The 17,837-nt window shown below is 40.4% G+C and overlaps 1 protein-coding gene across 1 annotated transcript in view; it reads left to right on the top strand.

Moving 5' to 3' along the window:
• Window positions 1–6,153: 6,153 nt before the first annotated feature.
• OCLN (occludin) overlaps window positions 6,154–17,837 on the top strand; it is a 32,792-nt gene continuing 21,108 nt past the window's right edge. Inside the window, exons 1-4 of the mRNA XM_007443267.4 lie at window positions 6,154–6,240; window positions 8,816–8,894; window positions 10,691–11,393; window positions 13,792–13,950. Of these exons, the coding sequence (XP_007443329.1) occupies window positions 8,845–8,894; window positions 10,691–11,393; window positions 13,792–13,950 (912 nt within the window). The 5' untranslated portion in view covers window positions 6,154–6,240; window positions 8,816–8,844. The remainder of the gene's footprint in view (window positions 6,241–8,815; window positions 8,895–10,690; window positions 11,394–13,791; window positions 13,951–17,837) is intronic.

Below are 17,837 nucleotides of genomic sequence, written 5' to 3'. Positions count from 1 at the left end.
TAGTGGAGATGACAGTATTCCAGCTGAGTTATTTAAAATACTAAAAGATGATGGTGTTAAAGTGCTGCACTCAATATGCCAGCAAGTTTGGAAAACGCAACAGTGGCCACGGGATTGGAAAAGGTCAGTTTATGTTCCAATTCCAAAGAAGGGCAACGCCAAAGAATGCTCAAACTATCGCACAATTGCACTCATTTCACATGCTAGCAAAGTTATGCTCAAAATCCTACAAGCTAGGCTTCAGCAATACATGAACCGAGAAATACCGGATGTACAAGCTGGGTTTCGAAGAGGCAGAGGAACTAGAGATCAAATCGCCAACATTCGCTGGATCATCGAGAAAGCATGAGAGTTCCAGAAAAATATCTACTTCTGCTTCATTGACTATGCAAAAGCCTTTGATTGTGTGGATCACAACAAACTGTGGCAAATTCTTAAAGAGATGGGAGTACCAGACCACCTTACCTGTCTCCTGAGAAATCTGTATGCGGGCCAAGAAGCAACAGTTAGAACCGGTCATGGAACAACCGATTGGTTCAAAATAGGGAAAGGTGTATGACAAGGCTGTATACTGTCACCCTGCTTATTTAACCTATATGCAGAGTACATCATGAGAAATGCCAGGCTGGAAGAATCACAAGCCGGAATTAAGATTGCAGGGAGAATCATCAACAACCTCAGATATGCGGACGATACCACCCTAATGGCAGAAAGTGAAGAAGAACTAAAGAGCCTCTTGATGAGGGTGAAAGAGGAGAGTGCAAAAGCTGGCTTGAAACTCAACATTAAAAAAACTAAGATCATGGCATCTGGACCCATCAATTCCTGGCAAATAGAAGGGGTAGAAATGGAAGCAGTAACAGACTTCATTTATTTGGGCTCCAAGATCACCGCAGACGGAGACTGCAGCCATGAAATTAAAAGACACTTGCTCCTTGGGAGGAAAGCTATGGCAAGCCTAGATAGCATATTAAAAAGCAGAGACGTCACCTTGCCGACAAAGATCCGCATAGTCAAAGCTATGGTTTTTCCAGTAGTAATGTATGGCTGTGAGAGCTGGACCATAAAAAAGGCCAAGCGCCGAAGAATTGATGCCTTTGAACTGTGGTGCTGGAGAAGACTCTTGAGAGTCCCCTGGACTGCTAGGAGGTCAAACCAGTCAATCTTAAAGGAAATCAACCCTGATTGCTCATTGGAAGGATCGATAATGAAGCTCAAGCTCAGATATTTTGGTCACCTAATGCGAAGAGAGATCTCTTTGGAGAAGACCCTGATGCTGGGAAAGATTGAAGGCAAAAGGAGAAGAGGACGGCAGAGGATGAGATGGTTAGATAGCATCACTGAAGCAATGAGCATGAAACTAGCAAACTCAGGGAGGCAGTGAAGGACAGGAAGGCCTGGCGCAATATGGTTCATGGGGTCACGAAGAGTCGGACACGACTTAACGACTAAATAACAACAAAACCAAACTGGCCCACCCTTTTGGATGTCAACATTCTCTAGAATTTTTTTTTTCTGCATATACAAAGATGCCGTGCAAAATACAATCAGAGCAGGGGAATTGGCTGAGACTGTTACCCTGATGGAAAACTATCTCATACTTCTTGATGGGATGGCATTCTGTTTGAATGTTAACTCCTATTTTTTGATAAATGAATACTCTTTGGTTTATGGCAATTAAAAACAAGGTAAACTTTGGGATAAGAGAATCCCGTTCACCATTTGCTAATTTCACCACTGGCTAAACCTGTTGTCTCTTTGCTGGACAGCACTGGATTCTACCTGCCACCCAAAATATTGTTTCTTTTTTTCATTAAGTGATTAAGTATCCCTGAAATCCAGAAGACTGCTACACTGAAATCAGAAAATAGTCTTGTCGCTAAGCAGTTCACCTGACTTTGCCACAGATTGTGCCTGCCTTATAGGCAAAGTAGGTAATTAGTACTAATTGGGCTGTGCAACGCTCTGTATTCAGTGCCAAATTCATTTGCCAATTCTGGGCAAAACACAAAGTACATGTTATTATCTTCAAAGCCCTACATTGCTTAGGTTCAGGCCATTTGAGAGAAAGCGCTTTCTATATGGACTTCCACGCTTACTGAGATCATCTGGGGGTTGTCTACAGTTGCTTGGGGGTCATTTGGTAACATCTGGTGACCAAGCCTACTTTGTTGCCATCCAGGCTGTTTGGAATGCATGCCCTGCAGAATCTGTGTATTTACTGGCTTTGTTTACTGCTGTAATTCCTAATGTTTCCTGGTGGTTTAGGAGCTGAAGGACCTAAGATCTTTATTGGCTTTTTAAAAACTTTCAAAATGCATCTTTTTGTACAGGCTTTCAACTGCTAATTTGAACAGTTAATTATCAATTTCACTTGCTTGTTTTAGTTATTTTGGTTATTTAGTTATTTGCTACTTTACCTGCACCATTATAAATGGCTGAGACTTTCAACAGTTGGCAGGCAGTACAGCAAGTTAAATAAGTATAAATAAATAAGATGCTTTGGAGCACATGGAAGTATGAATGCAGCATCTCCTTTTTCCCAGAACCACATAGCTGCCCTCATACACTTTGGAGTGCCTTTTTGGAATAAAAGCCAAAGTGCTACACAACCTTGTTACAATTACAAAGCTAGAACACTGTTAAAGTTCCCAAGGTATATATCCCAATGGCTGGTGTGGGTCTTCCGGGCTGTGTGGCCGTGTTCTGGAAGTTTTGTTTCCTAACGTTTCGCCAGCACCTGTGACTGGCATCTTCAGAGTGCAGGAGCAGAGACAGGAGCAGTTCTCTCTGTGCCCAGGGTGGTGTGACCCTTTTGTGGGTATTTATAGAGATCTGGGGGGGGGAAAGGGGGGGGTTAGGTTACTGAGTGGCTGCTTGTTTTGGTGTCAGAATCTGTGTGTATCTTCCTGGGGATTAGGCAGGGTTTTTTGTTTCTTCTATTGAATTGTTGATGAGGGGCTGCTGGGGGTGATTAGCAAGTTCATTGTGTGAACTGTTCACATGTCCTGGTGGTTGAGCTGAGTTCGTTGACCTTTTGCAGGTTGTATTTTTCAGGATTGATAGCCAGGTTTTGTTGATTTTTAGACTCTCCTCTTTTTTATTGAAACTGTGCTGGTGTTTGTGAATCTCAATGGCTTCCCGGTATAGCCTGGTATAGTGGCTGTTGGTGTTGTCCAGTATCTCTGTGTTTTCAAATAGGATTTTGTGTCCAGTGTGCTTGAGAGCATGTTCAGCTACTGCAGATTTTTCTGGTTGCTGTAGTCTGCAGTGTCTTTCGTGTTCTTTTATCCTGGTATGGATGCTGCGTTTTGTGGTCCCGATGTATACTTGCCCGCAACTGCATGGTATGCGGTATACTCCTGCGGCGGTGAGGGGATCCCTTTTGTCTTTTGCTGATTTTAGCACTTCTTGTACTTTTCTGGTGGGTCTGAAGATTGTTTGGAAGTTGTGTTTTTCCATCAGTTTTCCCATGCCGTCTGTGACCCCTTTGATGTAGGGCAGAAATACTTTGTTGGTGGGTGGCTGTTTTTCTTCTTCAGTCACATGTTGTTTTCTTGGTTTGATGGCTCTTTTTATTTCATTCTTGGAGTAGCCATTCGCTTGTAGGACCCAATTAAGGTGGTTAAGTTCAGAGTTTAGGAATTGGGTTTCGCAGATCTGATTGGCATGATCCATGAGGGTTTTGATAATGCCTCTTTTCTGACGTGGGTGGTGGTTGGAGTTTTTGTGTAGGTACCGGTCTGTGTGGGTGGGTTTTCTGTAGACTTTGTGTCCTAATTTGAGGTCTGGCATGCGTATGACCAACGTGTCTAGAAATGGAAGTTGGCCGTCCACTTCTTTTTCCATGGTGAATTGTATATTGGGGTGGACACTGTTTAGGTGGTTCAGGAACTTCTCTAGGTCTTCTTCATCCTGACTCCAAATTGCGAAGGTGTCATCCACAAATCGGAACCAGACTGTTGGGGTAACGGGTGCAGTTTCTAAAGCCCGTTTTTCAAAATGTTCCATGTAGAAATTTGCTACGACTGGGCTCAGGGGGCTTCCCATGGCAACACTGTCCATCTGTTTGTAGTACTCATTATCCCATAGGAAGTAACTGGTTGTTAGGCAGTGCTGAAATAAAGCTGTGATGTCTTCTGGGAAGATCTGTTTGATGAGTGCCAGGGTGTCCCTCACTGGTACCTTGGTGAACAGGGAGACCACGTCAAAGCTGACCAGTTTGTCCGTGGGGTTGAGTTTCAGGGTGCTGATTTTGTTGATTAAATGTCCTGAGTCTCTGATGTGGGCTGGAGTCTGTCCAACGTGGGTCACCAAAACAAGCAGCCACTCAGTAACCCAACCCTTAAGATCTCATGAGATCACCAAGTCTTGTAAGATCTTGGCACTGTTGTCAAAATCTTTAAAAAAATCATTCTCATTACATACTCTTGTAATTTGATATCTCACAAGATTTGGACTTCTGCAGCTACCATCAGGGGCAATCATATTCTGTGGTGCCTACAGGCAGCACTTGGCTAACCTCTGGTTTATGTTATAGTCACCAAAAGCCTTCAAAAGATAATGTAGTGATCCACACAAAGGAAAAAGTTGGAAGCTACAGTTCTAGAGCAAGGATACACCTTTTTTTTTTCCTGTCTAGGACTGCACATGGCTTTTGAATGGCATGCTGAGGGTTATTTCTGAGGGACCACCTCTCCATGGTTACATCTACACATCCCATCAGGTCTGGCAGGAGAAACATGCTGCAGGTCCTGTCTATGAAGGAGAGCCACCTGACAGGACTTAGGAAGACAGCCTTTTCTGCCATGGCGCCCACCCTTTGGAAAATCATTCCCCTGGAGCTTAGATTGGCCCTGACCTTACTGGCCTTCAGGAAGGCTTTGAAGATGTGGCCTTGCCATTGTGCTGGAGGTCCAGCAATGGTGGGGAGCTTTTACAATGACTGTATTGAATGTGAAGTATTGATTGGATTTGCTGATGTCTAAGGTTATTTTGTGTGTGTGTGTTTTAATGTGGTTTTTATGCATGGTTTGCATGTATTTTATGTTTGTTTTTATTGATTTGTTTTGCTTCTGATGCTGTTTTTATTGTTGTATACTACCCAGAGTCACTTAGGTGAGTTGGGTGGCTATACAAATTGAATAAATTACTTACTTACTTCAGAAAGTACTGGGTGACCACAACAACACTGAAATTGTTTTCTTTATTTAAATATATATGTAATTAAATTATATATTAAATTTAGACATGGTTACTCTTCAGCCACGTATTTAATATTTCTCTTCTGTCACACTTAAACAATCACAGTTTGGTAACACCATTTGGTATGTCTGTCTGGGGGCCACTTCCTACATTTCTCCAGGCTGCCTGATGTGCACCTCCGCTTCAGGCCAGTGTTTCTTGTGCTGGGTGGGGAATTCTGGGAGTTGAAGTCCACACATCTTAAAGCTGCCGAGGTTGAGAAGCACTGCTTTAGAGTACCTCCTATCTTGTATCTCCGATATGGAGGACTATTTCCCTGAAGATGAAAATTCCTCTCCAATAAGACCTTTTTTGTGCAGTGTACATTCATGCATCACGACTCCAGTGATAATAAGGAAGATATGAAACCCCTCAGAAACTTTCGATCAGCCAAAAGTACAGTGCCAGATCTTCCGAAGCGGCTGTCCCAGAGCCCCTGTCCTTTCTTTGCCCCCAGCTCCCTGGAAACCAAGCAGGAAAATAAACTGCTTCCACTGGAGAGGTTTGCTATCTAGGTGGCTACAGTAAGAAGAAAACGCTGTACTGAACAAGCCTTAGTCTGATTATTACCTGGCTACTAGTCCTTGTGGTTGAAACTGTGAGGCGACAGCGAAACGATCGCTGGGAACAAATCATTGCGTGAAAAAGGACTCTCCCGCCCTGAAGGACTCATCGCAGCGACCTACAGGTTGCCCGCGGGCGAGTTTCAGGTGCTTCGGCCACAGACTGACAAAGACGCTTCTCTTCGCACCTCACCTCTCGGCTGCCTCCGAGCCCCGCCCCCGAACTGGCCGGGAAGAAGGCGCTCGGCCAATGGAGCCGAGCGGGGCGAAGGCGCCTCTCCCCTCCCTTTGCTCAGGTATGTAGGTATTGCGCATGCCCTGTCCTTGCTTGGGTGTGGTGCGCGCGGCAGCTTGCCTCGGTTGCCAGAGGAGGCGATGCACCTCTTAAGGAGAGCGAAACCTCGACAGGTGGTTGCAGCTCCGTGAAGGCGAGGTAAGGTTGCCTTTTTGTGGAGCGCGCGCTCAGAACTGAGGAGCATTAGAGACATTCGGAGCAGAGGACTTTAAAGGGGCGCATGGGAGGAATTATTTCCCTGATTGTTTTTCTCTGAACTGACTGTGATTTGAGATGGTATCTCCTGTACCTGTCGCAGTCACGCTAGCTTTAGGTGTTGAAAAGTATTTCGACCCCGTGGCCTCCGGGCTGGATAGCTCTGATCTCTGTGGAGGAAACTAGTTCGTTCAGGCTTCTCCTAAAGCTGGTCGTGATTGAGCAATATTGGCCGGAGGAGTGGGGGAGCCGAAGGGAACGCAGGAAATGGGGGAAAAGATGTCCCTTGTTTTTTTCCTTAAGTTTCAAGGGGCATTTATATTAGGTGACTATCACCCTTATACTGATGAGGTTTAGGCTGAGCCTCAAGCAAGCAAACTACATTTTGACTTAGCTTGATGTGTGTCCTAAGCCTTAATCTGTCTGCTTTTCCTCTCCGAAGTATTTCTGGTAAATACACCGTCATTTATCATGACTTATAATCTTTCCACATAACAGCTAGCTGTGCTAGTTAGTTGTAGCAAAAATAACTAGAGCTTCCAGATGATAGAGATGGTTTTTAAATGTTAGCAAATAAACATCTCTGTGCAGTTATTCTACCTTTTGCTCCCTGATATTTATTTTCTTGTAAGGACAAAAAAAACAAAAAACAGGAAAAGCCATGGGATATCATGAGAAGTAACAAAGAAGCCTGCGTGCTCCATAACATTTTGTGATTGAGGTGCTTATGCCACATAAAAGCCTTGTTTGGAAACATGCAAAATTGTACACTACCTTAAATTTTGTACTATACTCATTCTAGTATAAACTTTTACTGACAACAGTTTAAGCACTTGATAAGCATAGTACATACAAGCTGATTCCATAGCCAGTTTATTAAGTTTTTAAAGTGCCACTGGACTGTTTTCTTGATGTATGTACTGATATATCAGAAAGCATCTTCTAGCAGTGTTAATGCCTATTTTCCAGTAGTATTAATTTGATTTTCAAGTGTGCCCAATTTAAACACATCTGGTAGGTACTTAGATCTTTCTGTTCTTTGCAAATTAAGCCCCTTTTCATTTTGCACTGAGCTGTGTTTTCCAATATATGGTTGTGAACAGGCCTGCTCTTAAAGAACTAAAGACAAGTCTTCAAGAAGTCTGGTAAAAAATTGAAGACTTTAGTTGATTTGTAATTTATAATCACACCACCAGCTTCTTGCAATATTGCCATTCTGTCCATGAATGTGATTCCTTTAATAAACTTATTTTTAGTTCTTTCAGATGTCTGCTTTAAATAATACATTAATGGTATTAATACATTAGTGCATCACTATAATACAGCAATTTATATATTACTGTCATCCTGGCTCTGGCTCATATTTGTAAAACATTCTGCACAGCGTCATTCTTTACTATATTTCAGTATTAAGAAAACAAGACAGGTGCTTTGAGAGCAAGAAGAATATTTATCAGTAGTTTTGAGTCATTTCTCTGTTTTCTTAGTTCTTGAGGTTACACTTAGTAAATAAGTTCCCTTGAATACAGCATATGAATATGACTTCTGAGTAAATCTGGGATTGTATTGTAGAAGACATACTAAAAAATTGATATCTTGGCCAAAAATGTATTTAATTCAGATAGCAAAACTTCTGTTAAAAAAAAAAAAAAGGCAATCATTGTATAAACATAGGCTTGTTCCAGAATCAAATACAATATCAATCATATGTAAGTATAGACTGGGAAAATTAAATTAAAATGCATGCCTTGTCAGGAGTGTGATCTGATAATTTTTTCCTGATTGTTACCTTTCTTGCAAGAGATGAAAAACTGTTTCATTAATAAAATGGACATTATGAAAGGAGCTCCTTTGCTGTTATTTCCTGCGGTCTCCTTGTTTATAAAATATGTTCAGAATGTGCAACTGCAATTTTTATCCAGACTGAAAAGACAGCTCATTATAAAAGCTTTGAGGAAGGGGGATCTATGATGCATATTTCAGTGGAAGTCTACATATGCTTGAAATCCTACAGAATGCAGAAGAATTTATTTCTAATTTACAGGTAGTCCTCATTTAGTGACTGACTCATTTAGTGACCATTTACAGTTACAGTGTTAATGGAAAAGTAACTTTGACACCAATCCTCGCATTTATGACCTTTGCAGGTCAATAATGCAAAGGAAAGCTGAAGTAAGATCGTAAGCACAGTTGTGGTTTCACTTAGTGACTGCTTTGCTTAATAAAGTTGCTGGTCCCAATTGTGGGAGGACTACTTGTATTTCTATAAAATTGCATAATGAATCTTTGTCTGTGGATTATAAGGGTAAATGATACAACTAAAAATAGCTAACTAAAAATAGCTGATTGCGATGTAGAGTGTTAATAATTTAACTCATGATTCCAGGTGTTCTTGGCTAAAAGATTTGTGTTGCGCCCCAAACTTAATCTTGAAAATTAGTATTTCACATAGTTATTGCCATTTTGTTTGAATTAACTTAAAATATTAAATAACTTATTAGAATATTTTTCTTTATAGGTAAAAAAACTACAACCCAAAGTTCCACTATGTCATCCAGACCTTTCGAAAGTCCTCCGCCTTATCGACCAGATGAATTGTAAATACCTATTTTCATTTACTATAGATAAGTAAGGTACACTATTAAGATATGGATTCTGGCAGCTTTCTTCACTGCTGATATAAACTTCAGGTTCAGCTACATGTTTTCACCAAGCCAATGCAGATTTTGGAAGTGAAATTACCGAATGAAGTAAAGCAATTCAAATTTAAATCTGAAAACATATTTTGTGCATTAGCTTTCACCTGCTGCCTTTTAGATGTGTTGAACTTCAATAAACTCCTTTTGCCCAATTTGGATAGCCATTTTGGATAAGAATTTCAGAGGGTACAATCCTACAAATTTAGAATGCACTAGGTTAAAAAAGTTGGCCTTTAAGACATAAGAGAATAGACCATTTTGGGTCTTACTGCTTTGAACAGAATTACAGAATGTATAAATTGGAAGAGATTGTGTAGATAATCTAGTCCAACCTTTGTTCAATGTAGGAATCATTAAAGCATGCCTGCTAATCAGTTCCTGTTTCAAAATCTCCAGCAAGTGGGAAGCCACTGTTTCTCTCCTGTTTATGTTCTGCCTAACGTGATGAAGAATGTCAGTGAACTTACATGCGTGCACATGTTTTGTAATTTTGATTGGCTATAATAAGCATTTTGCCCAACTGTTGGTTGTGGATTTTGTTTTTTCTTGCGAATCAACATAATAGTCTTTGGCTTTTATATATGCAGTGACTTCAAAACGGCTGCAAGAATATCATGGCAGCAGGAAGGCTGTTAGTATGAAGGAAGAAAACTTTTTTTAGAGAGCAGGTGTATGGATTTGCACTTCACAGCAAACAAAGACCTTGGTGAAATCTAGTCCATGGCCAAATATTTACTACCTGAGCATCATTAATATTAAGTTATGAAGCTGGGTAACTTAAAAAAAAAGTTAAATTGTTTAATCCATCTGTATGAAATTGTTTTCTTCATACTCTGTTTATAACTGGACTTGCCATTATGAAGGTTTGGTAGGCATTGATCTCTGTTAGCACTGCTACTAAGGATCTGAAAGTCCTAACTGAAAACAAATCCTGTTTTCCAATCAATTTTATTTCATGTAAGAGGATCAAAGTGTCATTTCTTAATGTAATGACAGAGCTGTTAAAACATATGTACAGTGATTAGTGTATTATATTATGATTAAAGATTAGATATGCACCTACTCATTTTGTTAAAAACTTTTGTATGTTTCCCAAATAGCTGAATATTTAACAGCAGACACACAAGTGTTTGGGAGCTTTCAACCTCATGAAATGTAAGTTTGAGCTGAAAGGCAGGTTAAAATGTACTTGCCCTGAGACTGGAATATCACAATAACTGACAAAAGCCCCATTTAACCAAGGTACTTATTATAACTATTTATAATAAACAGAGATATTTACTGCTGATTCAGACTGAGGGCTCAACTAAATGATTATGTTAATGAAATATCTTTTCCGTCTCACTGTTTCCATCTTATTTTCTCCTTTTCTTCCACACTTCTAAAAAGTACTCAACATGAAAACAGCTCCCGCCCCATCACAGTTTAGTGTGAATTGCACATACACATAATTCCCTACTTAATCAACTCTTTTAGTCAGACATTAGTAGCTGAACACAACTTAATGATAAACATTTTTGGGAAGCAGCAAGAAAGCTTATGGGCTTTCTACATACACACTATACATGGCAGATTATACATGTGAATATGTAGCATATATGAATATGTTTTGGAGGGCTATAAAGTAAACTTGATATTTAATGTTATTAGCTTTTATAAATAATAGTGTCTAATAGTTTCTTTAATCTTTGTAGCAAACCTTCACACTATGCACCAAGCAACAATACATATGGTGGTGAATTCCATTCTCAGCCTATGTTCTCTCAACCAGCATATTCCTATTATCCAGAAGATGAAGTGCAACGTTTCTACAAATGGTCCTCCCCCCCAGGAATAATCAAGATCATGTCCGTTCTCATACTAGTCATGTGTATTGGAGTCTTTGCTTGTGTTGCTTCCACATTGGCTTGGGATATGGACTTGTATGGAGGTCCACTAGGAACTGGTTTGGGGTATCCTAGCTATGGAGGTTTTGGAACCAGCTATGGTGGATACAGTGGCAGCAGTGGTTTTGGAAGTTTTGGTGGCTATAATGGTGCATATGGCCTTGGAGGAAATTATATTGATCCACGAGCAGCGAAAGGCTTTATACTTGCAATGGCAGCTTTTGGCTTTATTGCTGGATTGGTGGTTTTTGTGACTGGTACTACAAAGACCAAGATGGCCAGGACGAGGAAATATTATTTATTTATGATAATAGCAAGTGCTATCTTGCTCTTCTTGATGTTCATTGCTACAATTGTATATATACTGGCAGTCAACCCAACTGCTCAAGCTTCTGGATCAGTGTTCTACAATCAGATCTATATGTTGTGCAACCAGTTTTACGCACCCACAACCTCTGGGCTCTTTGTTAATCAGTACTTATATCACTACTGTGTGGTGGAACCTCAGGAGGTATGTAAATAAATTAGTATCATTCCAAATGTAAAATATTAGTTGTATTTGACATCAAAAGTACAATTAAATAACTATATTAAAACTTAGTTTTATGAGGAAATTATTTCATTGGTTTGTGCAGGACAGTGAATGTTAGCTACCCTTTTTGCAACAGTGTGATTTTTTTTTTGTTCTTAATATAAGGAAACAAGAAAAAATGGAGACGTCTTCTCATTCCTTCGAGACAGATTCTGATATAGTGCTCTAAAGATATTTTGGGCTACCACACCCATAATTCTCAGCCATTAATTATGGGGTTAAATTCTAGTGCAGTACATCTGGAGAATACCACCTCCATACCACCCAGCTTAGATATGAATTAATGTACAAAATGATGAGGCGAAAACTAAAACTTCCTTTATTCTATGTTGTATGTGCAGGATTCCAACACTGTGGCTTGACTGCATTTATATACCATTATCTGCTTGTACCTGTAAATTTTCAGTCCAATTGTATGTCCCCTGATTAAAGTTCTACTTAATATATAAAACCTTTTGCTAAATATACTGGCTGCAGTTGTTTGTATTTGAGTAGACTAATTAGTGTTATTGGCAGGGGAAATTCTGTAAATGGATAAGAACTCTAGATACATGGAATTTGTGCAAGCTTCATTCATTGTAAACAAACCAATATGAGTAGATAATCTGGAATTGCACTGATCATTAAGAGGATTTATATATTTTTGTTGAAAAAAAAGCTATACTTTATTATATATTTTGATGACTATGTCAAAATATGTATGTATTTGCCTGGAAAAATTATAGATTAAACATGGAGAAGATTGGACTTTTTTCCAAAATCAGTGTTTCATCAGATTAAGTAAGTAAAATTTACCTACAATAAATATGAGAGGGACCTATTTATCTACTGCATAAATATTATTTTTAAAATAATGCATGTAGGCATGCATTATTTGACTTTTGCCACTGAAACACATGCAAATAAGAATGCCTGCTTCTATGTTTAAGAAGTCCCCCCCCCCGATTGTTTAGTCTTGTGTATAAATCAGAATTTCCCAACCTGAGCAACTTCTAGATTGTGTGGACTTCAGTTGCCGGAAGTCTTAACAATGGCCATGCTCCCTGGGGAATTCTGGAAATGAAAGTCTACATATCTGGAAATTAAAGGATTAAATCAGTGTATCCTAGAAAAAATGTCTAATGCCTCCCTTTAACATTGTTCTTTCCAATGACGCTAAAATTTCAGCTTTTAGAAATGGGATATGTTAATTTGTGGGATAATATGATTGTAGGTGCTTGTACTGAGCTGCTGATTGATTTTAGGATTAGCTTACAACCATGTTGAGAAGCGGGCTATTAATTTTGCTACTGGTTATTGGCCAATAACAGTTAAAAAAAATATAGTTGAAATAGGTTGAATATATTTTTGAATCTTACATATTCAGTCACTATACAGTGATACCTCGGGATACGAACGCCTCTGCTTGCGAATTTTTCGGGTTACGACCAGCTCTGGCCCCAAAATTTTACCTCGGTTTGCGAACTCCGCCTCGGGGTACGAGCCATTTTCCGCCCATGCCACGTGGTCCGCGGCCATTTTCTGCCCGTGCCACGTGGTCCGCGGCCATTTTTCCGCCCGTGCCACGTGGTCCGCGGCTGTTTTTCCAGCCCTGCCGCGTGGTCCGCGGCCGTTTTCGCGCCGTGCCGGGCTGTTTTCGCGCCGCGCCGGGCCGTTTTCGCGCCGGGCTGCGCCGCGCCAGGCCGTTTTCGCGCCGCGCCGCGCCGTTTTCACGCCGCACCACGCTGCACCCGGCCATTTTCGCGCCGCACCACGCCGCGCCCGGCCGCTTTCCGTGTGGCCGCGCCGGGCCGTTTTCGCGCCGGGCTGCGCCGCGCCAGGCCGTTTTCGCGCCGCGCCGCGCCGTTTTCACGCCGCACCACGCTGCACCCGGCCATTTTCGCGCCGCACCACGCCGCGCCCGGCCGCTTTCCGTGTGGTCCGTGGACGCCAGAACGGATTAACGGTAATTACATTGAACCTTATGGGAAATTGCCTCGGGTTGCGACCAAATTCGGGCGGAGGGCGGAACGGATTAACCGGATTTACATTGAACCCTATGGGGAAATTTGCCTCGGGGTGCGACCAAATTCAGAGGGCGGAACGGATTAACCGGATTTACATTGAACCCTATGGGGAAATTTCCTTCGGGTTACGACCAACTCGGGATACGCCCAGAGTCACGGAATGGATTAAGTTCGTATCCCGAGGTACCACTGTATAATGGTTCCATATTGCTGTTTACTTGTAATTTGAAAAAGGCAGACTTTCTATGTAAGATTTTTTATGGTGGATTTTAAAACAATAGTCTGAACATACTGATCTGTTCTTTTCCTAGGCTATTGCCATTATATTAGGCTTCCTGATTGTCGCAGCTTTGGGCATAATAATATTTTTTGCAGTAAAAACCCGAAGTAAAATGGATTACTATGGTAAAATGAATATACTGTGGGATAACACAAAAGGTTATGATGAAGCTCCTAATGTAGAAGAATGGGTAAGTTAACTATTTAATACTTGTTTGTTGACTGATGCAGGATTTAAATTTGTTTTATAAATGTGTGCCATGCTGAAATATGCTTGTATTTTTTTACAAAAATTGCAGTAATGTGCAGGTAATCATGTCACTTGTGACATGAAATGAGGCAGAAATATATTTTTTCCCTACTGGAGTTACATTATACTTATTGTGAATAGTTATCGATATCAGTGTTTCTTAACTTCAGCAACTTTAAGAAGCGTGGACTTCTTAAAGCTGGCTGGGGAATTCTGGGAGTTGAAGTCCACACTTCTTAGAGTTGCTGAGGTTGAGAAGCACTGATCTATGTAATAGTTTTTCCCCCAATAATTAGCTGTGAATTATTGGAGGGAGGAGATGTCTAGGGAAATAAACAAGGGTGAAAACAGGAGAGTGGATAAATAAGTAAACAGCTGCAAAGATTGCTGCGGAAAAACATGGACGCCTTTAAGATTAGTCTAAGGATCAGCTGAAACTGAGCCAACTCAGGGAGGCAATGAAGGACCGGAAGGCCTGGCGCGATATGGTTCATGGGGTCACGAAGAGTTGGACACGACTTAACAACTGAACAACAACAACAACAACAAAGGATCAGCTGTTGCCTTGGAGGGGCGACATAAACATATTAATAAATAAATAAAAATAAATTATTAGAAATATATTTATTTCTAATACACTTATATAACTATCATGCTTTTTTTAACCTACTGTATTTTGTATAAACAAGTCCCATATTTCATTATATTTGTCCATACAAAGTTTACGTCTATAGGCAATCTGCTCATACGTAGCAAGTGTAATCCGGTCTTCAATCCATTGAGTGAAGGGGCCATACATTTATCTTTCTGATGCTGCAGTATCAGTCCTTTGGCCATAGTAAGGGCACGTAGAATCCATTTACAGTGTCCAGTTGTCAGATTCCATGTACTAGGTATGTAATTCAAGAGAATATTATCCTCTGAAAATTTTAGCATTTGTTGCACAATCACATTTATATAATCCACTGCTTTCTCCCAAAACTTAGTAAGTATAGGACATACTCTGCCAGTTACTCCTTAGTGCATCTCATTCTTTTCTGCTGGAAGGTGGTCAAGAATGTGTCTACATAAATGGGTTTGTATGAGAGAAAAAGGAATAGTATGTGAATGAATGAATTTTTATTATGACCTTTGGCCAATCAGCATAATACATGCAAATAAGGAATTATTTTTATAAGTTGAGAATATTATTTATAGGCAATTCATTTTAATAAGTAGCTATTTAATTTATCTTATGCCTTGGCCTTGGCCCTCTTGAGGGGAGGAATGTGGGTTTTGGCAGATATCAACCTATCATCTATCCAGTTGCATGCAAATGTTTAGGCACATTTGGTCAAATTGTGTGTTTCAGTGGATCCCTGAGTGAAAAGAAGTTGATACAACCCCCACATGACACAGAGTTAAACAGCATGTGTTTTTATTTACTATTTATGTACAATTTATGAACCCAAAATAAAACAATATGACAGAACCCCTTATTCATTTCATTATTTTACTGTTATTCCCCCATGAAGTATTAAAAAGATAAGAGTTACAGAGAATGCTGCTTATTTGGATGTTCATACAGGAAGCCATAAGCAATTTAGAATAAAAATGCTGAACTGGTAGGTGAGGACCTGCATTTCAGTGATCCACTTCTGAGGTTCTTAAAGAGAAAAAAACTTCAAGGGACAAATTTGTGCAGGGCATTGACCACGGGTTAGGGTGAGGGACATTCCTGGCACTTTGTGCTGCAACCAATAAAGTGATGGGGTTAGCCTTGAACAAACTCAAGTACACCAGCCAAATACACTACAGCACTTGAAGCAACATAGGCAGGAAAACAGAGCAGGAAAATGTGCCTGGAGGTTGCAAACATGGTGGGGATAGAAACAGGGCAATGTCTATCGTTCCTGCTCTCCAAAAATGGTTGTTGGCCTAAATGAGGCAAACTGCCAGTGTGGACAAGCTCCTAAATGTACCCAATTTTCCTTCCACCAGCACGCTATTTCCTGTGCCAGTGGCTGCCCAACAACCTCAAAACATAATAGCCCCCCCTCCCTGGGCTTAAAAGTTGGCATTGCAATATACCCTCTATTTCTAATGCTTCAACCTTTTTCATCTAAAAACAAATAGGCATTATAGATGCAAATCAATTTTTTTTAGAATTTAAAAGTAATGAAGTAATTCACCTTCTTAAATGTCCACTACTTGGAAACTGAAATTAGCAGCATAAATCTTGTATATAGCTTGCTTGTTTATATTTATACTATTCATTGCACCCTGGCTCTTTAGGACTTGCCTGTGACATTGCTTTGCGTTGACCTTTATCCAGAAGCTTATTGTAAAGAGGCTGATTACTTCATCCAGTGCTTTAAATGAGACAAAGTGAATGTTTCGGTGAGACAGTTTCAGGGCGTGTTCTTTATTAGCTAATGAACTTGTTTACTCATGTTTTACCTAGTAGAGGAGAGAGTAAAACCTAGCTGCAAATCAAATCACAGTAAATAACTTGTACCTGTGGGGTTTTTTTGTTAATCACAGATCAGTAATTTGTATTTGTCCTCAAGATTTTCTTTGTGTGCGTAGGTATGACTCTCATTTAATTCCCCCTCCCCTGTATGATTTTGGGCTTGTTAGTAGTTTTCCTTTAACTCGGTCAATACTGTTTTGTTCTAGTTGTTTTTCTTTTTCTTTTTTAAAATAAATTGGGAAGAAAACCACATTCCAGTAAATAACTTTTACTTATGGCTTTTGTGTTTGTCATGGACCAGCAATCTTTAGTAGAAGATCATAGCAAAGGCTTCTTAAAGAAATGCTTTGGAGAAAATCTGTAGTGGTCAGTGCAGGAGGCATGGAGGAGGGGTGGGAGGAACACTACTACTTCTATGCACTTGTGTTGTTTTTTTCCGCTGTTTCTTGGAGAACTTTTAGATGTACATAACAACTTACTCAGAATTACTCAGTATGCAGAGCCATTTATAGTACATTAATCCATTTGTCTCAGATTATAATTGCTAACCAAAGTTGCCTGAGGATTAAGCAGAAGACCACAAGATTGATGTTGTCTTCTTTGTGTCCTCAAAATGGCCATGGTGATAGAGACTAAATACAGTTATTGTAACTGAGCAAAACATGAAATGGCTTCAGCAGTGCTGAGCGGGCTGAGTTGTAAAACCTGGGTGGGTAAGCTGTCACAGGATTTGCAATGGAGATGGTTAAACCATATATAGTAGGTAAAGTGCTTTATGTGCATATATACAAAGGTTCTTTCTCTCAATTTGGGGGTAATTATGCCCTTCCAGCAACTGAGGAAAGCAATTGAGGCAGAGTCATGATTGCCATGAAGATCTGAGGCATGCAGGCTCAGCCTGCATGTTGAAGTCCCTTAGATGTCTTAGAAGTCTGTGGTTCTGAAGCAACAAGATATTTGGGGGGGGGTCACAATCTGTTTTCCTTTCTTCCTAGGGAACATGGTACACTTGGGACCCAGACTGTGTTCCTTTTATGCTTCAGATCTATGAAGCTGTTGGAAATTGCTTCTGAAATGTCCCAAATTGTGCCTGAGCCCTTAAGCAAGCTGGGCTTTCTGGACACTGGAATTTCTCCATAGCATTTGCAAAGCAGAATTGTGTATTATTTTAAAAACAAACAGAACACTCTCTCATTGAGAGGTGTCAAGCACTATTGATTGCCATAGTTCAAATAAGAATGAGTAGTTAATGTATTGTCGAAGGCTTTCAAGGCCGGCATACGATGGCTGGTGTGGGTCTTCCGGGCTGTGTGGCCATGGTCTTGAAGTCTTGTTTCCTAACGTTTCGCCAGCACCTGTGACTGGCATCTTCAGAG

Source organism: Python bivittatus, unplaced genomic scaffold (assembly GCF_059951505.1).
Source record: "Python bivittatus isolate LINGU-HERP-01145 unplaced genomic scaffold, Pbiv_v1 ctg000850_np1212, whole genome shotgun sequence".
In the NCBI taxonomy this organism is placed as follows: Eukaryota; Metazoa; Chordata; class Lepidosauria; order Squamata; family Pythonidae; genus Python; species Python bivittatus.
Note: the sequence above shows the minus strand (reverse complement) of the source record. Positions and strands in the feature narration are given on the sequence as shown.